The 25,205-nt window shown below is 41.2% G+C and overlaps 1 protein-coding gene across 1 annotated transcript; it reads right to left on the bottom strand.

The window, feature by feature from the left end:
- Positions 1 to 563: 563 nt before the first annotated feature.
- Positions 564 to 19,033, bottom strand: LOC126355312 (leucine-rich repeat-containing protein 23-like; the record flags this gene model as incomplete). Its single annotated transcript, XM_050005604.1, has 2 exons — positions 564 to 1,721; positions 18,855 to 19,033. Coding segments are annotated over 2 exons (909 nt in total), but the record flags the coding sequence as incomplete, so codon positions are not given.
- Between the last annotated feature and the right edge of the window lie 6,172 nt (positions 19,034 to 25,205).

Genomic DNA, 25,205 nt, shown 5'->3' on the forward strand with positions numbered 1-25,205 from the left:
GCATAAGCATCTAGGATCCTTGTTCACAATCCAGTGACCACATTTTGTATTGAGCTTAGTAGCAGTGTCATTATATGAAGCACTGATTTAATCAGCAATTTCAACATGCTGAATATGACTAAAATCATGTATTTTGAATAATTGATTAGGTGTTCTCTTTCTTGGCAACAAGGCTGTGATAATATTGTTCCAGTATGCATTCAGGAATCTTGGGTATCACTATACAATATTTGGCATCTCTGCGGAAGGCAGTCCATGTAGAGAGAGAGAGAGAGAGAGAGAGAGAGAGAGAGAGGAGAGCATTCTGAAGTACTGTTTGAGTGGAGTGGCTGTAAAGAATGCTTGAAAACTGGGCTACTTTTTGACATGTCACTGATTAAAGCAAAGATAACTAATTATATGGACTAAACTTATTACTGCTCCAGAAAGAAATATGTGCGTTATTGAATAACAGTCATTACCACTTTATCATCAAATGGTTTCTTTTGGTAAATATATTTATCAGTTCTTACTACCACCAAGCAACAATAAAATTTTGTAAGCAATAATACAAAAACAGCATTTTTATATTAACTGAGTGACTCAGGGTACGAAATTACAGCTAGAAAGACTAAAACAGGAACAGTGATGTGTGTGGACTAATTCATGAAGTTAGTTACTTACACCTGTACCACAATACAAAACTGGCAGACCAAGTGTTGAGGCATCTTCAAATCTAATCTCCATTTGCGTCCCTTACATTAATTATGACTAAGAATTACATATAACAAAGAATTACATATGACAAAGAATTACAAACATTGCAAAAGTAAGAATTGTTATATGGACTGCAGAACATTTTAGAACAAAACTATATCCATACAGTGTCTGTACTATTGTATTACAAAGTTTACATGTCCTTGGCACAGTTGACAGTTTCTGAAAGTAAGCACCACCTGAAACTTGACGGGTATGGAGGGAGGGAACTTAAGAGTACCATAAGTCGTCGTTCTCAAATTTCATCTTCTTCGTCTGCCACCTGCTCGTCCTCGCCCTCCGGAACCTCCGTGCGGGCAGCAATCAGCTCCTCTGCAGCCATCAGCTCTTCCTCCTCCACAGCCAGCTTGTCTATCCTCTTCAGACGAGGCAGCTCAGACAACAATGACACACGGTACTCCTCCTCTGCAGCCTCGACCATCGGGTTCTCTGAGATCACAAGTGTCTCCAGCATTGGCAGGCATGCCAGCTTCTTCAGCTCACTCATATCTTCAATCTTACAGCCGCGCAGGTTGAGGTATGTCAGATGAGCCATTTTGTTACTGAAGCCCGTCAGCAACCTGAGAGGATTCTGCCGCAAGTGGAGGACACGCAGACTGGTGAGTGATTGCAGGTCCTCAAGTAGTTGGATAGAGTTCTGTGCCAGGTAGAGGTTCTCAAGTGTAGGTAACTGGATGCCTGCAGTGGAGGTGAGCACATTGGCTCGGAGGTCTAGGGTGCGCAGCCTTTTGAGGATGTCAGGCTCCAGGCTGCAGATGTCACGGATCTGGTTGTGACCAAGTTCCAGGCACTCCAGCAGAGGATGCTCAATGCCATGTGTGTGTGTGATGCGGTTGCCATTGAGGATGAGCAGCTGCAAGTAGGGCATTGCTGGTATGGCAGCCGACTCCAGCAGGTTGTTCTCTGCCTTGATCATCACCAGAAATGGGATGGCTGACAGCACATCCAGGCTTCCATCACGCAACCTGCACCATTCGAAACACCGTACATGTACATTTCAAGCATTCCGTTTATACATCTATATGTACACTCCAAAAAACTACTACAGTATACAAACCAATATTACTGAGTTTTTGTCCTATTCCATTCACATATTGTATAGAGGAAAAATGACTATCTATGTGACTCAGTGTACACAGGAAGTAATAAAAGTGGAAGTTGAGGAAAGACAAGTCCACATTAATTCAACTGGTATGTTCCTTCAGAGAGAGGACATGGCCAACCCCTTTCCTGAATCTTTTCCAAAGAGCTAGTGTATAGGCAGTAATAATTTTGAATATGATGAGACTAATAAGTCTAGCCATCCTTTATTAAGAGAAAGGAGCATTCTTTGTTGAATTGAAACCTCAAATTTTAGACAGAAATCTAGCATGTGATCAGGATAGACAGTGTATGACAACAGTCAGTTCTTGACACAATGACAAGTTTCTGATGATGCACAAGATCTGAAACCTTTGTTCATGTAGGTAAATATTAATTGCTACTGTCTCCTGGTAGTTTCTGTTTACACCTTGCAAAGAACAATATCTGTAAACCTCTAAACATAACTGCATTAAAAGATAAAGCTTTAAATCTCTGAATTGATCATGTTTCTTAAAATAAAATACTGTGCAGTCAGAACTGCTGCAATATCTCAACATTTATTTTCAGAGCAGGGGATGTCTGGAAAATATCCAACCACATTTAGTACACATGTGACTTATTAACTAGGGAGAAAACTACTGAGTGTGGATAGGAATAAGATAGCATGTAAAAATAACCAAAAAGAACTGGCCGTGCATATCCACAATATTCGGGATAAATAGGCTGTCCCACATGGTTTTCAAAGCTGGTAGATTTACTATCTAGAAAACTAGTTTGGAATAATATTGCTTTGTAACTCTAGCTGTTGCGATGGGAATGGAAAGATGATGACATAGGAAAATGATCAAAAATGACCAAGTGTATTCGGGTAATCAGCTACCAATATAAAAAATAAATGAAGGAGCTATGTACAACAGTAACATAGGGGCATGAAAAATCCATAGACAGAAAGCAGTGTCAAGAAATTTCCTTATTCTAGCAATTTACAATGATCCGTAATCCCTCACAATACAAGCTGATTGAAGGTTTCTAACTGCAGTATGGCAGACAGTGAAAATAACAGGAATCTGTAGGCACATGGAACCATTTTATTTATCTTATTTTTTAATTATTTATTTATAAACCACCCATTTCAGCATATCATTGACATAGAGCATGGCTTTAAAACAAATACACAATTCTGAATATATGATACATTACAGTAAAAATAATTCAGTGTTATTCAATACCATAAATTATGTAATAAAGTACAATAAAACAGAGAAATAGAATACATTACAGTAACAATACAATCTGATATACAATACACTAAATAACAAAAACAATTTTAGATACATAGAAAGAAAGAGAAAACAATTTAATTTTATGCTATCAGATATTCACTTATAGTATAATAGCACCTTTCTTGCAAATGTGCTTTTACAATCATTCTGAAATATGTGTTTCTTTGTTGTCTTGATATAGTCATGTAGTTTACTGTAAAGCTTTTTCCCAGTTTGCAAGTGTACACTTTGTCTGAGAGTTGTGTTTGCATACTCAATGTGAAAATCCAATTTTTGTCTGGTATCATATTTATTGAGAGCTTGATCTGTAAATACTAAATTGTTTTCAGCCTCTGAAATTATCTTCATGCAGATAGTCCTTCAATAATGCACAGGGATTGCATTAGTAGTATCTGGAGTATTTTAAATATTGTTTTGCAAGAGTTTCTGGATGCTGCATTTTCAACTGTTGTTACAATCCTCCTTTGTCCTATGAAGGAGCTTTTGCAAAAATCATCTCATACAGCAACAGTGACTCTGCTTGGACATAATGTACGTTCTTCAATATCTCCTTTGCTGTACATCTAGCAAATATTTTTATTCCGTAGGATATTGAGGTTAGTTTATTGAGGTAGTTTATATGTGTGCCCCAATTCATGTCCTCCTGAACCAATATTCATAGAAATTTTGTGGAGTTTACCATTCCTAATTGTTTACTAAGGCAATTTATAGTGAGGGTTGTTCTATATTTGGTCTGAAGGACCAGTGTGACAGTTTTCTCTATGTAAATGATTGTTTTTAGTGAAGGTCCAAGATTAGAGTTTGACGAAGACATATTATAAATAGTTGGACGGAGCAACACATCCAGTGTTGGAAGTGAATACCTTCTAAGTGACATGATTCCACTCTCCATATGAGAGTATCTGATGGGAAGCTCATTTTCCTGCTATTTCCAAGCAGCTACATGCATTTCATCAGATGTGGGAGAAATATTGCTACTGAAGTGGCAGTAATTGGAAAGTTTGTAATTTCTCCTCATTAGAATACATAATTGGTACAGTTGGAGATAATGTCCCACTGATACCATTCATTATAAGATACAGATACGAAGGAGACATTGCCTACAACAGTTTCAGACATTAAGTTTGCAATTGAGGCAGTACAATTTTGGTGTTTCTCTGCATATAACAAACTGAATGGTTGGCACAGAATTGTGTCCAGTTATGAAATTCGAAAGTGGTTGGTGTTCCACTGTGACTAAAGTGGTGTGGTAAGTGTTGTAAAGTAGTTCTTCCATAATCATGAAGGCATAAACTGAATCCATAACAAATCGATGTAAGTAGTAAAGAGGCCAAAGGTGCTAACTGAGAGACAGGAAAATACTATGATGCAGACAGTGTGAAAACATTAAATAATTACTGAAAAATCACTTCTAATTACACTCAACCAAATCAGAGTCATGTTGATTAATGTTATTGATATTCCTTATGGTATACATGGTGAATCATCTAAAACTTGCCCCACAAATATTGCAGAAATGGAAAGTGCTGTTGATGTGCAGTTTTCACGGAATGGATTGGTAGTCAGGGGCTGATATTGTTAGCCAATCAACAGATTTTAATATTTAGAAAGTGTATTTTCTGTGAAAAAACTAGAATGTCAAGAGTGTTTATTGCAGGACTCTAGTGTAAGTCCTTTATGAGAGATCATATTTTGAAAAGTTTCCACACTGACAGTTGTTTGTAGCATTCAAAATGCATAGTTGCTAGGTATGATGTTGTTATTCCTAGATGGCACTGCGACTTACTAGTAGTTCATGTATGACAGTCCAAGCAGTGATTGTGAGTGGACAATGGGATTTATCAATACATAAAAAGCTGACATGCTCATGGTGTATGGGGAGCGTAGGAAGAATGTAGTTTGTTCTCATATGGTGTATGTGGCAAGATACCCCAATAGACGTCACCCATCTCAGCAATCATTTATCAGCCAGTTGCATGAAAGCGATAGTTTAACGCCTAGATAATATAACAGGATCATAACATAAGAGAGGGGAATTCATGTTCTTGCTGCCATTACAGCTGATCCACATGTTAGCTTCCATGCAGCTGCACAAGGAAGTGGCATGAGCCAGGCAAGTGTCTTGTGCATTCTCCATTGACATAGGTTCCGTCCCTATCAAATCTCTCTCCATCAAGAGTGGCATAGAAACAATTATAGGAATTGCATTAACTTCTGTACTTGAGCATTAAAACAAGATACTCCAGATGCATCATGTATCTTGTTTAGTGAGGAAGCCATATTTACTAACCATACCCCGATAAACCACTAAAGCATGCACTACTGGTCTGTTGACAATCCATGTTGACTTCATCATATGGAATGTCAGCATCCATGAAGTGTATATGTGTGGTATGGAATAGTAAATCAGCAGCTCACAGATAGAACACTAAACATGCACAAGTATCCCAGCCTCAGTATCCCAGCCTCCTAGTAGACCATCTTTCACAGATGCTAGAAGACATTCCTCTGCAGATTAGGAGGAATCTGTAGTATCAATATGATGGCTGTCCAGCATATAGTACACAAAGTATTACAGCACAGCTTCAGGAATTGTTTCCAAATTGTTGAACTGGACACAGAGAACTTGTACATTGGCCAGCCCATTCCCCAGATTTGATGCCTGTAGACTTTTTCTGTGGAGAAAACTGAAAGATGGTGTCTATGTGGGCATACCATGATACACAATGATGTATAACTGCAGTCTGCTTGGAAATCTCTGCTGAAATGCTGCCACTACAGGCAGTCATTTTGAACACAACTTGCAATGGTCAGTTGTCTTGTTACTGGCCATAATCTACATAACTAGCATATGCATTTCTGTTGTTCTTTGGTGTGTGCTACTACAGGTGTTGTTAAGTGTTGGTGTGGAAACTTTTCAAAATATGATGTCTCATAAACGTCTCACACATATAATCTGCAACAAACACCACTGACATTCTAATTTACCCTAATTTTAGTTGGTTAATGTCAATAGGCATTGCTCCACTTAAAAAGGTATACGTTTGCACATAAAATAAACTTTCTAAGTATTATTACAATCTGTGAAACAATATGAACCTCTGACTACCAATACATTCTGTGAAAACCGCAGATCAATAGCATTTCCATTTTCGCAATATTTGTGGTGCAAATTGTGGGTGATCCATTCTGTATATGCTGATGTGCTAAGCTTAAGGACAAAAGTAACTTTAATATGATGTGTCACTACCAAGTACCACAGCTCAACGAAACTTGGATCATGTATAGAAAGAACTGCTACAGTATTGCACAGAAGGTAACAGAAAAAAATAAGCAATGAGATAAACAGAAACGACATTTTTATTCAAAGACAATCATTACATTGAAGTTGTTGCAGTTTATGATGGCCCTGAACATTATAAACAGTGGGAAATGGCTCTTAATAGAAAAGTCTGATCACCACACGTGGTAACTGCCATGCTCCCACTGTTCACCTAAAGAGATTGAAAACCCCTCAGACACTGAAGCATCACAGGTTTGCACATGTACAATGCATTGCCTCCCTGGATTGTATCAATCACAACAAGGATGACAAATGGCAGGACAAAAGCACCACCAGAGGTCGTCTGTGCCAGGGATCTATATCCTCCAATGTGTCATGTGCGGAACTGGATCAGCACGTATTCCTCCACACCCCAGCTATATAGGATGGCACAAACCAACATGTCAGCAGTTCACTCCACTGGAACTGTGGGCCAATTTGTGCACTGGCTCTTAGCAGCTCATTCAGTCAGAGCATGGCAGCAAGCCACCACAGCATGACCTATGACTTTACAGTAATATCCCAAGACATACCTGTTGGTCAACTATGCTGAAAACTCAATCAACATCGTTAGGGTTTATCAATGGAATAGTCTTTATGTCCAATGATGTTCATTCACTGTGTGTTCCAGGCATGTGCCGGTTACTGTCTGAGGAACTGTATTTTTTTTTTTGCTGAGATGATATTTCCTTTGTTATTAAATCTTTCCATTGTGGTTGCAATAAACCCTTGTTCTTTTTTTCCTGGGTCTTGTTATTTATTATCAGGCATCTCCCTGAGGGAGATACAGCAGTAATATATGCTCTCCAACATGTTCCCACACTGCCCACAAGGTTGTTAAGCAGTTCTTGTGGTAGGGCATTCCATTCCACCACCAGTGTGGTTGCCACCTGCTGGCTGGTCATTGATCCATGTGGATGTGCTGCAATATGTCTCCCCAATGCATCCGATACATGCTTGATGGGATTTACAAATAAAGTTGGGGAAACGGGTAGATCAGTCCATTCACTGAATATCCCCTTGCTCCAAGAGCTCCTTAACCTGTGCAGTTTGATGTGGTTGTTCACTGCCGCCCATAAAAATGAAATACGGGTTGAATGCACCCCTGAAAAGACACATATGGGGAACGTGTATAGTGTCACAATTAACAATGATTGGTGAGTGTACAATGTTCGAAGATTTGGAGATCAGTATGGCCATGCAACATCACGCCTCCCTGCTCCATAACACCTGGACCACCAAAACAATCATGTTTGACAATAATTGTAAGTGCACTACACACCTTCATATGGCGGGAGATACTTGATATCAGTTAAAGAGTTTGTAAATTTGACTAGTCAGGATATGCTACAGATAAAATTTTCTCAAAGACCATCTCAAAAAAGGGGGAGGCGGGGGAGAGGGTGATTCAGGGTTGTCTTACAGTCTGGCAAACACAATAAATAAATTGAAATATTGTGTGAATGGGCAGAAAGACACTTCATTATTTGAATATATAATTGACAATAACACTCTGGAAACAGAAACAACTGTAAAATATGTGTGAGAAAGATCTAATGTGGAAAACTATGAAAGACAACTTTTAGTGAAATAACAGACAAGACTGATTAATCATGAGGAAATGTAATTCATACATAATAGACAGAGTTTAAAAAACCCTTATTAAACTGATTATTCAATATCGCTCATCAGTTGGGGATTCTTATTAAATTATCTGATCAAAAGTATTTGGATATCCCTATGTAATGTGGAATTGATTACTAGATATGAGAGAAGGACTTACCACTATAAAAGGAAACGAGGAGTATTATGTTGTCAGTAGCAAAGTAGTAACAGCAGAATATGTCAGTCAGGAGAACTCAGTTACTTCAAATGTGGACTAGTCATTGGATGACACCAGAGTAACAAATCCATGAAGGATATTTCAACTCTTCTAAAGCTGCCCAAGTCAATTGTTGGTAATGCAACTGTGTGATGGAAATGCAAAAGAACAGCCACAGCTTAACCAAGACCAGACAGACAGACATCATATAGTGACAGAGAGTTTTGATGGAAGGAAGGAAGATTAAAGTTTAAGGTCCCATCAACAGTGAGATCATTGCAAACAGAGCTCAAGCTCATATTACAAAGGGATGGGGTAGGAAATTAGCTATGCCCTTTTCAAAGGAACCATCTTAGCATTTGCCTGGAGGAATTTAGGGAAATCACAGAAAACCTAAATCAGCATGGAAAGATGTAGATTTTAACTGTCATCCTTCCAAATGTGATTACAGTATGCTAATCACGTGCCACCTCACTTGGTAGGGAGTGTCGAGAATTGTGGAGGCTAGCTGTAAAAAATCAGATGGAATCTGCAGAAGAAACTCGTGAGTTCCATAGTGTTACTAGTAGACCAGCTAGCTCAACAACTTTGTGTGGGAATTAAAAACAATTGGGTACAATGGTCTAGCAGCTTCTTTCAAGCCGCAAATTTCTGTAGACAGTTTTATCTGACACTTGAGCTGGCATAGTGGGCAATGCCAGTCAATGTGTGAAAATGGGTGATTTGGAGTGATGAATCAGGTTAACCTCATGACAATCTGATGTAAGGGTTTGAATTTGACAAATGCCTGGAGCACATTACCTGTCATTGCATGTAACATCAACAGTGAAGTATGGAGGAGGAAGTTTTCTTTGTGGTTAGGGCATGGTCTCCTTACTGCACCTAAGACAACGTTAAATGTGGAAGGATAGGAACACATTTTACAGCATTACATACTGAATGAAGTAGAGGAACCATTCGCAGACTGTGATTGTATCAGCATGACAATGCACACTGCTGTAAAGCAGCATCTGTGAGGCAATCATTTGTGGACAATAACATTCCTGAAATATTCTGGTCTGCCCTGAGTCCTGACCTAAACCCAGAGGAATACCTTTGGGATGAGTTAAAACATCAGCTTTGCTCCAGATCCCAGTGTTCAACATCACTACCTATTCTGGTTTCAGCTCTTGAGGAAAAATGGCCTGTCATTCCTCCACAGACATTCAGACACCTCACTGAAAGTGTCCTCAGTCGAGTTCAAGCTGTCATAAAGGCAAACGGTGAACATACCTGATATTAATGTCCACTCATAGGTTTATGGATACTATTGATTAGATGGTGAAAATGGAGTAAAAAAAGTAGGTACACAGGATGTAAATAAGAGTGACGAAGTCTGTCATGGATTAGTTTAGCAAGAATGAGAGTTATACACAGAAGTTTACCAAATTACAGTGGAAGATGTTACATGAGAGGTGGTATGTGTCAGAGTTCCACTCTTGAAATTCTGAGAAGCAACATACTACTTCTTCCCTTGAACATCTTGTGAAATAATCTGGCACAAAAATCAAGGAAATCAGAGCTCATTTTTCCCACAATGTACCACTGCAATTGGAACAGGAAAGGAAGGAAAAGGTAATGACACCCACAAGTGTCTTCCACTAAATATCACAAGACAGTGTGCAGAATACAGATGTACAGAGTGTAATGAACGGATGTCAACAGACTTTCTGGGTCTGTAGAGGGTGTCATGAGAAGCACATTGAGGATAGGAACCCATGTCAGGAACATCATCCGAAGACAGGCACTTCAACATTTTGAAGTTATAGGAGCAAGCACCTGCATCTAGGTCACCTAGTGGTTCTCAGCAAACGGACTCTCTTTAAATTTTGATAAAACACAGTATATACAGTTCCATATAGTAAATGGCACAACTCCAGTAATAAATATAGACTTTGAACAGAAGTCTGTAGCTAAGGTAGAAATTTCAAAATTTTTAGGTGTGTCCATTGATGAGAGGTTAAACTCGAAGCAACACATTGATGGTCTGCTGAAACGTCTGAGTTCGGCTACGTATGCTATTAGGGTTATTGCAAATTTTGGTGATAAGAATCTCAGTAAATTAGCTTACTATGCCTACTTTCATTCACTGCTTTCGTATGGTATCATATTCTGGGGTAATTCATTGTTGAGTAGAAAAGTATTCATTGCTCAAAAACGTGTAATCAGAATAATTGCTGGAGCCCACCCATGGTCATCTTGCAGACATCTATTTAAGGATCTAGGGATCCTCACAGTAACCTCACAGTATATATATTCACTTATGAAATTTGTTGTTAATAATCCAACCCAGTTCAAAAGTAATAGCAGTGTGCATAGCTATAACACCAGGAGAAAGGGTGATCTTCACTATGCAGGGTTAAATCTGACTTTGGCACAGAAGGGGGCAAATTATGCTGCCACAAATGTCTTTGGTCACCTACCAAACAGCATCAAAAGCCTGACAGATAGTCAACAAACATTTAAAAATAAATTAAAAGAATTTCTAGATGACAACTCCTTCTAGTCATTAGCTGAATTTTTTGATATAAATTAAGGGAGGGAAAAAACTAACTTAAGCATTAGTGTCATGCAATATTTTGTGTAATGTAATATCTTGTATAGACATCTTTCATTAACCTGACACGTTCCACATCATAACGAAGTGTCGTATTCATGATCTATGGAACAAGTATTAATCTAATCTAATCTAATCTAACCTAGTTCAACATCAAATGTGAGTTTGAAATGTGATGGATCATAAGTCGAGCTCCTAGCAACATACCTGCATTCATTATATTACATCGTGTCAAATGTGGCCATGCCTGTAACATCTCCATAGACCACACAAACTCACTTTTACTGCCAAAGGACTGGCACTGCTGCAATTGTCGGCCTCTTATCTTCAATACTTTCTACAATACCTGGATGATGTTTCTGGACACAGGCTGCAATCCTCAAAATGCTCCTCATGACGCACACCACAATCCCTTGAAGTTTATCTGCATGATTTCATTACAACCAATCTGCAGATGTAGAAAACTGAGATGCCTTGTGAACTGGATGACAAATACCTTCAACTGACTGCTGTTTTTTCTAGCCCATGTATGATAGTGAACTGATAAATACTGTCACAAATTTCTGCAAAAAAGTGATAAATTATGTTAAGTGATGTGACTGTTAGTAAGGATGATTCAGAAGAATGTTGCACAAAGTTTCAGTTTGGTGTAACTAACAACTGTTTCTTGGAAGCTACTTTAAGTGATTGATATCAGACTTTGGTCAAAATGAATGAAGATTACTACCATGCAGTCGCCAACATTTGTAAAAGTGTCCGTGTCTCATACAAAAATTGAATGAAGTTCATGTCAACTGTGCCAAAGCTAATCAGTTTTGAATTAAACTTATCACAGCAAAGAAGCACATCTCAAGGTCAAAAGATAGTCACACTAATACAGCAACACTGTCCTTCATTTACTAATGCCACCAGTTGTGATTTTTCTAAATACACCTTGTACAATCACAACAAATGAGCAGTTCACTACAGATGTGTTCTCAATCTCTGCCAGGACGCCAAAGAGGTGAGCCCCTACACAGCCTTATGGAAATTGGTATGAAGAAATATTCTGAGCAGGTGAAGCGGAGCAATCAGAGAGGGTCTCATCTGTCAATTCTCAACATTATCACAATTGTAGCGGATAATGGCATATTGTCTTCAGTTTTTTAATAACTACAAAACTGCAGAGGAAACAACAGTAATTGCTGAATGGTCTCACAATGAACTGCAGGACGTCTTGCTATGGTTTGTCAGAATAACACAACAATCTGTACATGCAATGGAAATCCAACAGTCGGGGACCAACAGGCTAGTAGACAGTAATAGAAAGCTCATATCACTGTACTGTATCCTTGATGACATGAAATTACTTCAGGTAGGAGACAGGCGACTAAATGCTTATCTGTCATATGAGTAGAAGCATCAACTCATACTGCCACTTCACCATCATCTCACAAATGTAATAGTGGAAGATGAACATCGTCATCTTCTGCACTGAGTGTCAACTGTTCCCTACAATTGCAAAGGACAGTACTAAGTGAAAACTGGCTCATGGCGATCAAAATTAAAGGAAAACTGCTACATTGTCCATATTTGTGTGCTTGGCGACATAGGCGGTGCATTTGCTGGTAGTTGACAACATGACTGCTAATGCATTCCTGTCAGCCCCTAGAAGATTTGTATCACCAAAGGTTAGGTGCCAAACCTGTAGAGTGACAATGGGACTAACTTTTATCAGGGCTAGTAAGGAACTCGCAGAGTTACAAGCTGCTATGAGCAGCCATTATGAGCATATGCAGGTGTAGCAGGATGCAAACCTACTTCCTCCGACACAATAACCGTGTGCCTCTAACTATAATACCACGCCATACACATACAACACTCGGCATTTGTATCATTTATCTTAGGCTCTCCTAAATGCTTTTTTCCATGACACTTTGTTAACTGACATTTAATTATAATAAATTGTACCAAGATTGACGCTTGTGGTAAATCTTTAATGCACCATTGTCTTGAAACGGCATACTGTCATAACACACAGGTTATAGTATTACGGTATACAGAAAGTATATCATGGCAATCGACCATGACCGTAAACAAAAGAGAACTTGAACTGTCCCTGGGGTGAAGAGCTGTACGAGGGAATAAGCCCCACCTCTATATCGTAGAGCTGCCATTCTATGTCCGCGTTCTGTACTTCCACGAAAGCGGAACTGACGTAAAGATAATAGGGATCGCTGACTTGTTATGTTGTGCTGAGAGCCGCAATCGAATACCCTTATGCACCACGATTATATCTCTTCACTCATTACAAAGTAAGAAAAAGACAACAACAATCCACAATACAAAGTAAATTTAAATACACAAAGCTAGTGACTGCAGGACAATTGTTTGCTGCAATTGGCAGTGGTACTTCAGTCCCGCTCTCTATCGGCAACCATAATTCAAAACATTTCGCACCTAAAACTGCCACAATATAGTGTCGGCATAATACAGAAGCAACATAATATGGATCAAATCTAATCTGGAGGCATCAAAGTAGCAACCGAGGGCCCTCACATTAATCGAAAATGTTATTGGTTATTCTTGTTTCAGCTGAGCTGTCCCTAAAGATAACTGTTGTCACTTATACACTCCTGGAAATGGAAAAAAGAACACATTGACACCGGTGTGTCAGACCCACCATACTTGCTCCGGACACTGCGAGAGGGCTGTACAAGCAATGATCACACACACGGCACAGCGGACACACCAGGAACCGCGGTGTTGGCCGTCGAATGGCGCTAGCTGCGCAGCATTTGTGCACCGCCGCCGTCAGTGTCAGCCAGTTTGCCATGGCATACAGAGCTCCATCGCAGTCTTAAACACTGGTAGCATGCCGTGACAGCGTGGATGTGAACCATATGTGCAGTTGACGGACTTTGAGCGAGGGCGTATAGTGGGCATGCGGGAGGCCGGGTGGACGTACCGCCGAATTGCTCAACACGTGGGGCGTGAGGTCTCCACAGTACATTGATGTTGTCGCCAGTGATGGGCGGAAGGTGCACATGCCCGTCGACCTGGGACCGGACCGCAGTGATGCACGGATGCACGCCAAGACCGTAGGATCCTACGCAGTGCCGTAGGGGACCGCACCACCACTTCCCAGCAAATTAGGGACACTGTTGCTCCTGGGGTATCGGCGAGGACCATTCGCAACCGTCTCCATGAAGCTGGGCTACGGTCCCGCACACCGTTAGGCCGTCTTCCGCTCACGCCCCAACATCGTGCAGCCCGCCTCCAGTGGTGTCGTGACAGGCGTGAATCGAGGGACGAATGGAGACGTGTCGTCTTCAGCGATGAGAGTCGCTTCTGCCTTGGTGCCAATGATGGTCGTATGCGTGTTTGGCGCCGTGCAGGTGAGCGCCACAATCAGGACTGCATACGACCGAGGCACACAGGGCCAACACCCGGCATCATGGTGTGGGGAGCGATCTCCTACACTGGCCGTACACCTCTGGTGATCGTCGAGGGGACACTGAATAGTGCACGGTACATCCAAACCGTCATCGAACCCATCGTTCTACCATTCCTAGACCGGCAAGGGAACTTGCTGTTCCAACAGGACAATGCACATGCGCATGTATCCCGTGCCACCCAACGTGCTCTAGAAGGTGTAAGTCAACTACCCTGGCCAGCAAGATCTCCGGATCTCTCCCCGATTGAGCATGTTTGGGACTGGATGAAGCGTCGTCTCACGCGGTCTGCACGTCCAGCACGAACGCTGGTCCAACTGAGGCGGCAGGTGGAAATGGCATGGCAAGCCGTTCCACAGGACTACATCCAGCATCTCTACGATCGTCTCCATGGGAGAATAGCAGCCTGCATTGCTGCGAAAGGTGGATATACACTGTACTAGTGCCGGCATTGTGCATGCTCTGTTGCCTGTGTCTATGTGCCTGTGGTTCTGTCAGTGTGATCATGTGATGTATCTGACCCCAGGAATGTGTCAATAAAGTTTCCCCTTCCTGGGACAATGAATTCACAGTGTTCTTATTTCAATTTCCAGGAGTGTATTTGACAGCATAGATCACTAGATGGCGTCCCTGCTCGTAAGTTGTCGTGATCACATGTATGCCTTTATTTACCAACCTGAACTATCCAAATGATACTGGAGTTTCTCCTAAGTACAATGAACAGTAAATTATCAAATGTCATTATTGCTTTAATGGATTATACCATTCTAAAAAGGAAGAAATAAGCTAAAAATCTCTCGAGCCTTCATACTTGGTCAAGTGACCTGATCATCTTTGGCAAACATAAAAAGAATGTAATTTGTAAATATCATCAGCCTCTCATCCACTTTTTTGTATCTTCAACTCTCTTATCTTCCTTATGAAGTGTAGTACTAAGGTTTAGGTATGCTGTTTTATGTCAGCTGTAGCTTCCCTATTATATGAACTTCTCATAAACTAAGTGTGTCTGATTATTATTTGTATTTGTATAGGCCTTGTTTGTAATTTTAATTTTAACCACCTAGTCTATCATTTCACTGCCACAGCGTCAGCTGTCGAGGGTCATATGAACGCCTGGTACCAGTTCTACACTATCTACAGCTCTCCAAATAACCCAGTGTCTTCTTTTAAAAAAGTGATTTTCTTTGGTCTAGTGTGATTATCTGCCAATAGTGCATTCAAAAGCAGAAGATACATACCCCCTACAAGAATGTTAAAGAGACCTTTGCAGAAAAAAGAACCAACTATATGAATATTAAGAACTCATATGGCAAAGAATGGCCAGCTGCTAGCTGGAATTAATATTCAGAAGGGCTCTACAAGGCAAGTAAACTTGAAGACAAATGAGGCCCCTGAAACAGATGTCAATTACTCAGAATTATTGAGATCCTTGAAAGAGCCACCTATCACAAAAATACTCTACATTATATGCATGAAGTATGGGACAAGGGAAATGCCCTCTGACTTCAAGAATGCTGTAATAATTCCAACCCCAATGAAAATGGGTGGTGACAGGTGTGAATATTAAAAAACAGTCATTTTAATAAGTCATGCTTGCAAAATATTGACACAAATTATTAACAGAACAATGGGAAAACAGGCAGAAGCCTACCTTGGAGAAGATCAGTTTGGATTTCAGAGAAATGGAAGAACACCCATGGCAAACTGACCCTATGAATTACACTATGTGATCAAAAGCATCTGGACACCTGGCTGAAAATGACTTACAAGTTCATGGCACCCTCCATCGGTAATGCTGGAATTCAATGTGGTGCTGGCCCACCCTTAGCCTTGATGACACCTTCCACTCTTCCGGGCATACATTCAATTAGGTGCTGGAAGGTTTCCTGGGAAATGGGAGCCCGTTCTTCATGGAATGGTGCACTGAGGAGAGGTATCGATGTAGGTCAGTGAGGCCTGGCACGAAGTCAGCGTTCCAAAACATCCCAAAGGTGAAAGGTGGCACCCTCCATCGGTAATGCTGGAATTCAATGTGGTGCTGGCCCACCCTTAGCCTTGATGACACCTTCCACTCTTCCGGGCATACATTCAATTAGGTGCTGGAAGGTTTCCTGGGAAATGGGAGCCCGTTATTCATGGAATGGTGCACTGAGGAGAGGTATCGATGTAGGTCAGTGAGGCCTGGCACGAAGTCAGCGTTCCAAAACATCCCAAAGGTGAAAGGTGTTATACAGGATTCAGGTCAGGACTCTGTGCAGGCCAGTCCATTACAGGGATGTTATTGTCGTGTAACCACTCCACCACAGGGCGTACATTATGAACAGGTGCTTGATTGTGATGAAAGATGCAACAGCCATCCCCGAAGCACTCTTCAACAGAGGGAAGCAAGAAGGTGCTTAAAACATCAATGTAGGCTTGTGCTGTGGTAGTGCCATGCAAAACAACAATGGTGCAAGCCTCCTCCATGAAAAACATGAACACACCGTAACACCACCGCCTCCAAATTTTACTGTTGGCACTACACACACTAGCAGATGACGTTCACCAGGCATTTGCCATACCCATACCCTGCCATCAGATTGCCACATTGTGTACTGTGATTTGTCACTCCACACAACATTTTTCCACTGTTCAATCGTCCAATGTTTACGCTCCTTACACCTAGCGAGGTGTTGTTTGGCATTTACCAGCATGATGTGTGGCTTATGAGCAGCCACTCAACCATGGAATCCAAGTTTTCTCACCTCCCGCCTAACTGTCATAGTACTTGCAGTGGATCCTGATGCAGTTTGAAATTCCTGTGTGATGGTCTGGATAGATGTCTGCCTATTAGACATTACGACCCTCTTCAATTGTTGGCAGTCTCTGTCAATGAACAGACGAGATCTGCCTGTACACTTCTGTGCTGTACGTGTCACTTCATGTTTCCACTTCACTATCACATCAGAAACAGTGGACCTAGGGATGTTTAGGTGTACATAAATCTCGCATACAGATGTATGGTACAAGTGACACCCAATCACCTGACCACATTTGAAGTCTGTGAGTTCTGCTGAGCACTCCATTCTGCTCTCTCACAATGAAAAACGTATGTTTTTGGGTGTGTCTGGATATATTTGATCACATATTGTATCTTAGATAACAGGTTAAAGAAAGGCAAATTTATGTTTATAGCATTTGTAGAGTTAGAGAAAACTTTTATCAATATTGACTGGAATACACTCATTGAAAATCCGAATGTAGGAGGGAGGAAAAGATTATATACAGCTCATACAGAAACTAGACCGGAGTTATAAGAGTCGAAGGATGTGGAAGGAAACCAGTAGTTGAGAAGGGAGTGAGACAGGATTGCAGCTTATCCTTGATGTTTTTAGTCTGTACATTGAGCAACCAGTACAGGAAATAATGGAAAATTTGAGAATGGATTTAAGTTTCGGGAGGAAAAATAAAATGCATGAGGCTTGCCTTTGACATCATATTTCTGTCAGAGATGGAAAAAGACACGAAAAAGCAGTTGAACATAATGGATAATGTCTTGGAAAAAGGTTGTAAGATGAGCAATAGTAGAAGTTAAAAAGGGGTAATGGAATGTAGTCAAATTTTATTAGAAAATGAGATACTTAAAGTAGAAGATAAGTTTTGCTATTAGGCATCAAAGTAACCGATGATGGTCAAAGTAGAGAGGAAGGGAAATGCAGACAGACTAATAGCAAGGAAAGCATTTCTGAAAATGAGGAATTTTTTAACAACACATGTGAATTTAAGTGTTCGGAAGTCTTTTTCGTAGGTATTTGTCAAGATTGTAGCCTTGTACAGAAGTGATCGATGGATGATAAGCAGTTTAGATAGGCAGAGGATAGAAGCTTTTGAAATGTGTAGGTAAAGAAGAATGACGAAGATTAGATTGGTAGATCATGTAAGTAATGAAGGGGAACTGAGTTGAACAGGGGAGAAAAGAAATTTGTGTAAGAAATTGAAAAGAAGATTTGAGTTTTCCTGTCGAAACTGCAGACGTTACAGAAGGAGCATAGGCTCAGATTACCGAAGGATTGGGAAGGAAATTGACCATGTCCTTTTCAAACGAACCATCCTGGCACATGGCTAGAGTGATTTAGCCAAATCATGGAAAACCTAAATTTGGGTAGCTGGACAGGAATTTGAGCTGTAGTCCTCCCAAATGAGAGTTCATAGTGCTAACCACTGTGCTAGCTCACTCAGTAGCACAAACTGATTAAAAGAAGGGATCAGTCGATAGGATGCATCCTGAGGCATAAAAGAAATAGCCAGTGTGGTAGTGGAGAGAAGTGTGTGTGGGGGAGAGGGAGAGTAAAAATTGTACAGGGAAACCAAGGCTCGAATAAGCAGGTTCAAAAGTATGTAGGTTGTAGTAATTGTGCAGGGATGAAGAGGCTTGCACAGGATGGACTCTTGTGAAGAGTTGTATCATATCAGTCTTTGGCTGGGAACTATAACAGTGATTTCACTAATGAAAAATTGGTCATACTGATTAACAAATGGTATCACGTATAGCCCGCTAATGCCAGAGGAAGATGGTCACCTGTTGTTGGACACGTCAATGAAGAGAATGTTCTGAAAGGCGGCTGCAGCGGAGATGTCGCAGAGGCGGCAGCCGGGCAGCCGCATTGCCAGGTAGGCATAGCGCAGCCCATCGGCTGCCTTGCCCAGGTGGCTGAGCGCTGCACTTGCCTGCTCGCGCGTCAGCACCTCTTCTGGTTTCTCCTCAGGCACTGGCTCACCAGCTCCCACCTCTGTCGGAATCCTGCACAGGCAAAGAAACAGAATACCATAGAGGGACAATGCTGTGATGACAGCTAGGCAAACTGAACAACCCTATGCCATGTTTTATGTGATCCAGGGTGTCTACATGGACAAGGAAAAATAACTCCCGGATTTTTCCCGGATTTCCCAGTTGAAAATACACTTTCTCCCAGGTGAAAATACACTTTTCCGTGTTAAGTGACAGTATACTTTTTCTCGGCACTTTTATGGTTTATGGTTTTATACACCGGCGTAGAATTTGCCGGCATTTCAGAAGATGAAACTCAGGGGAAAAAACACGTTTTGGAAAGATCTTTGATGTGCAGCAACATATACACTGCATATTTCCGTGTTACGAACGTAAAAATTCGAATTCCACCAAACACCGCATGTTACTTTCTGAAGCATTAAAACCGAGATTGCGATGCGCTTTTGTAAGCCAGTCACAGCTCATGTTACCTGATCTCACCAGCTGATGACAGCATTTGACACGTGATGTAGTCAGCCAATAGCAAGATCACTCTTAAGTAGCGCGAACACGCAAATAAGAAAAATTAATGTACAATTGTTGCTACAAGAAAAGAAAAGCTATCACATGTAATATTGGTCTCTAAGATTAATAAGCTGCAAGAGAAGCTAAGCTTCCACATATATTGTTGATCTTTTTTGCGCATTATACATCAAATAAATGTGCCAGTAAAATTTTTTAATAACGACGTAAATGTCTGATCTTCTGGGCTCGAAATTCTTCATATGGTCATCCCCAAAGAGTTGATTTTTAAATGAGAGTGAAACGCTCTGTGAGTTAAGAAATTCGTCGTACACTCTCACACATAGTTTATCTTACATAAAAGGAAATTTACTTTGAAAGTAACGCTTTTCAAAGCAATGTAAAAAAAGTGTCACTTCACGCTCATTGGAGGCAATTTGTTGTTAATGAGCACTGCACAGTCTTCCTAAAGCCTTTGACACACTTTGCTGCTGGCAGACGCTTGTATGAGCACTGTGTTTTGTTGTTGTATATGTCGCATTTTCTTTGCGACTTAAGTTTTATTTTAGTTCTGTTTTGTTGCTGCAGTATTATTCTGCAGAAGCGGGATACAGTAAATTATTTTGTTAGAGTATTGGTTCTTACCAGTCAAAATCACAAAAATTTAACTGAAAACTAAAACAATGAAAAATTCCCGGAACACAAAAAGATTCCCGGGTTTTTCCCAGTTTTCTCTAGGATGAAAAAATTCCCCCGGGTTTTTCCCGGATCTCCCTGTTGTCCCGGGTCGTAGACACCCTGTGATCAAAACCAAAATAGACGTTCTATAGGACGGTGGTAGATAATGTTTCAAGTAGCTAAGGGATAACATCCAATAGTTATAGTGAGAAACGAAATTACTCCTGATTATAGTGGGCGTATGGTGCACAAAAATTTGAAAACTCCAAAAACGCGACACACTACCATGCCTAATACAATGTAGGTAAACCGTTGGCATTCAAAACAGTCGTTAGCCGTCTTGGAATGGATAAATCGAGATGTCGTATGGTTTTCAAAGGATTCTTATAGCATTCTTCCTGCAAAACTGAGGCAATTTCAGGTAAAGGTGAGGGAGGAGGCTAGCGAACACACACCCTTCTCTCTAAAGTAAGCTATAAAGGATCAATAATATTGAGATCTAGTGACTGCTTTCAGCAGGTGAGATGTGACATTCATCCTTGTGCTCGCAAAACCATTCCTGGACGATGCAAGCTCTGTGAAGAGAGGCCCTGTCATCTCGGAACACAGCATCACCATTGGCAAACAAAATATTGTAGCATGGCATGGACCTGATCAGCTAAAATGATCACATAATCCTTGTTAGGAATGCGATCTCACAGAGTAAGCCGGCCGCGGTGGTCTTGCGGTTCTAGGCACTCAGTCCGGAGCTGCGCGACTGCTACGGTCGCAGGTTCGAATCCTGCCTCGGGCATGGATGTGTGTGATGTCCTTAGGTTAGTTAGGCTTAAGTAGTTCTAAGTTCTAGGGGACTGATGACCTAAGATGTTAAGTCCCATAGTGCTCAGAGCCATTTGAACCATTTCACAGAGTAACCATGGGCCCCACAGACCTCCACAACATGGCTGCCCAAATCATCATTGAACACAGGCCATATTTCAAAACTGGGATGTAAACTCTGCCAGAAGTTGTAAACAGTATGAAGCAAGACTTGTTTGGCCATATCTCTTTCTTCCATTGCTCGGTACTTCAAGTTTTATGATATTGGCACCAAGTTTTCCTTCTAGGGGCATTTGCATCACTGACGAGTGGTTTAGAATTTCAGTTCACCCCGCTATTTCCTACTTATAGAGCTCCTTTCATGTTCTTAAGGCATTGACAGGTTTCGCGAATGGGTCACCCAATTTTGTACTGGGCTTTGTAGTGTCGTCTAATAATTTTTCGTCATAATCCTCTTCAGTGACCGTCTGTCATGAAAATTCAACACACACTTTTATAGATTGAGATTTTCACTCTGCAGCTGACTGTGCAGATTAAAACTGTGTGCCCGACCGAGACTCGAATTCGGGGCCTTTGCCTTTCGCGTGCAAGTGCTCTACCATCAGAGCTACCGAAGCACGACTCAAGCCCGGTCCTCACAGCTTTAATTCTACCAGTTTCTCGTCTCCTACCTTCCAAACTTTACAGACGCTCTCCAGCGAATCTTGCAGAACTAGCACTCCTGAAAGAAAGGATACTGTGGAGACATGGCTTAGACTCAGCCTGGAGGATGTTTCCAGAATGAGATTTTCACTCTGCAGTGGAGTGTGCGCTGATATGAAACTTCCTGACAGATTAAAACTGTGTGCCCAACCGAGACTCGAACTCGGGACCTTTGCCTTTCGTGGGCAAGTGCTCTGATAGAGCACACAGTTTTAATCTGCCAGAAAGTTTCACACACTTTTATGGTTGCCATATACTCCAGTTTTTCCAGATTTACCAGTTTTTTTTTTTAATTTTGATACTCTTTTTTTTTCTTACTCCTGAGTTCGTAACTACCCTTTTTTAAAGTTCATGTTCATGCAAAAACTTTCCTGAGGTTCAGAAGAATTTTAAACACTAGGAAACCATAAGTAGTAGGGCAAAGCTGGCATCAAACGGTTTTGTTAGTGTGGGTTGCCTACATCATGGGCAAACAAACATTCAGAGGCAAACCTATTGTTCTCTTTTGATTGTCAGGTCCTTAACCTGTTGTTCTACTAAATGGATTATGAGTGCCTGGGAATAATCCATCCTTCCAAGAAAGCCCCCATCCATTCCCCTCCCATCCCCCTCCCACACCTCTCTGGGAACTCCCTTCGCCAATACAAGTACACTTCCAGGCCTGAATTACTCAAATAGCCACTTCCAATCTGTCGGTTTGATTGACTATTTAATTAAATCGATCAATTAATTAACCCCACCTGTGTGGGAAATCCCCCAGCCGTCCCCCCAATCTGGAACCTGGTGAGAAGAGGACTGTATCTGTGCTGAAGAGGAAGGATATCATGACAGGAAATTCAAATCAATGTCAATTACATAGCAAAGGATATAGCGTTTATTTATAACATTCAGTTTGCAGAGGTTGGATCTCTCTTTTATTTGGTGGGAAAAACTCACATCCAGCAACTACATGTCCAAATTAAGTAATTACACTGTTGCAGATTGGAGATGTTGTCCTGCTGGAAAAAAATTTCGTGTGTGTGCTCACCGTGACATGCAGTGATCGAATGAGCTCGCTCACAGTGCCACCACCAGAGGACATCCCACATCCTTAACCCTCGCTCCCTCTCTCCCCACCCACCCAAGAAAAAAAAATTGTAGGTAAAAGACTCACTCTGTGCTGAAGACAAAGGATCTCAAGCCTCGAAATTCAAATCAGAGTCAGTAATATATTGATACATATTTTTTTGCAGGAGACAGGGCTAACCCTCTTTGGTAGAATTCACAACTGACCTCCCCTCCCACCACCAACGCTAACCATGACATAATAACTGTAATCACTTAGGAAATGAATGAAGTGCAGTACCGTAGTCACTGTTTGAGGTCTCCCACACGAGTGTCTATGATCAGGACGCAGCCAAAAAAAAATGGTTCAAATGGCTCTGAGCACTATGGGACTCAACATCTTAGGTCATAAGTCCCCTAGAACTTAGAACTACTTAAACCTAACTAACCTAAGGACATCACACACACCCATGTCCGAGGCAGGATTCGAACCTGCGACCGTAGCAGCACCGCGGTTCCGGACTGCAGCGCCAGAACTGCACGGCCACCGCGGACGCAGCCACAAATTTCAAAACGGCCCAATGTCCTAATTACAGACCATGTTACTAAATACCACCAACTACAGACCAGATATCACCCTCCCTTGATCACACAGTCCCCAAACAGAGCATCAAGTGACGGCATGTTGTTGACCAGCAAATACCAGACTCGCTTCCTGTCTCTGTCTCTCTCAAGAAGTCTCAACCTGTTTGTCTTTCTGAACCAACATCTCCAAAGATGCAGACGGAGGTTTTCATCTCTCCTCAGAGATATTTCTATTGGCTAATGCTGGAGACGAAAGGAGAGTTGATGCAATTTCGATATCAGAAATAGAGTGAAGTAATTCTTTTGCACTACTCTACCAAATTAATTGTTTAACAGTTTACAGGAGTCAAATAGATAGCTTAAAACACTCACCACCACCTTACAATGATCTTCTTCATAAGAAAACATATTTTCATTGTAAGAGTATCACATGCAAACATTAAGCAAATCAAGCAATGAAATTTCCATCACAAATAGATCATTCTTGGATGAATTTACATTTGAGAACACAAATGCTCTCCTCCACCACAACATTTCCATCTAAACATATCTGATGAAAAAAGATCCTACCGATCACTCAGATTTGTGATCGAGAATCGGGCGCCATCCGCCAAATGCAGAGTAGTTCCATCCATGCCAGCCGCGAAGGAGGCCTAGAACAGCGGCAGCTATTCCAGGAGCTGCATATCTATCTCCTGGCATCCACAAGCCTGTCATACTGAATGCTCAGAGGTTAGAGCGGCTGTCACCAAGCAGTCAACCAATTAATTTACCTGGGGGGGAGGGGGAGGGGGGGGGGGAATAATCATCCACCGCAAACATCTGTCATGTTGAATCTTCTCTTATACAACACACACATCTGTTTCTGTCACTGGTCACCCGCTGCACTGGTCACATCACCAGCCCCAACTGCCCTGGGCAAGACTACACAGGTTGGTGCATTCATTGTAACTAACAGCCTGTCACACACTCATCTAATCCGTTACTTCTGGTCGCCAAAGCCTCGTGACCACACCTGCCTCTAGCCCCGATTCCCTCCAAAACAAACAGCTTCACTTGGATGTATACAGTAGCTCTAACCAATTCCACCCTGGCATAGACACCCCCCCCCCCTCCCGCCCCCAGTCTAAAAAATACATTTTACTCAATCTGAGAGAGCCATATTGTTGGTCATTCACGTCGAATTTCTCATGTGAAATATAGATTTCTCCCTTTTATACAAGTTATTAACAAGGACAAGAAATCAGTGCATACACATGCTTTCACATCACTTGTTACTTGTTGTAGAAACTCTGTAACAGTAAGGCATAGGCTATATTTCCACCAAGTATTTTCTCATCAGGTAGAAAAAATCTTTTCTAATCAGCTTGATATCTGTTACACCCTGCACCACAGGACTATAATATTAAACTCATTTATGGCTCATGACAGGGTGCTTAGATCTATCTCTTGAATAAGATACCCCTTCACTTTCGAACATCCCTTAAAACAACCAAAATTCTCATCACAACGAAGTCTCTTAAGGTAATAGGACAGAAAAGTTGTAAATATCAGTTTTATACTACGTATCACTTTATAAATTCGGTAATACATCTGATTTTATTACGATAAAGTCTTTCCCTGTGTAGGTGGAAGATTGAAATTTTCGTTAAAAGATATCACTGCAACGAAAAATCACCTGATTATCACTCCAAGTCAATAATAATACCATAGTTTCCTTGCCATCGTTACCACCCACCAGATGTTGTGTCATTGGTATCAAACTGAAAGGCCAATTAATTAAACTGATCATGCGAGTCACTTGCAGTTGCA

Source organism: Schistocerca gregaria, chromosome 3 (genome assembly GCF_023897955.1).
Source record: "Schistocerca gregaria isolate iqSchGreg1 chromosome 3, iqSchGreg1.2, whole genome shotgun sequence".
Classification (NCBI taxonomy): Eukaryota; Metazoa; Arthropoda; class Insecta; order Orthoptera; family Acrididae; genus Schistocerca; species Schistocerca gregaria.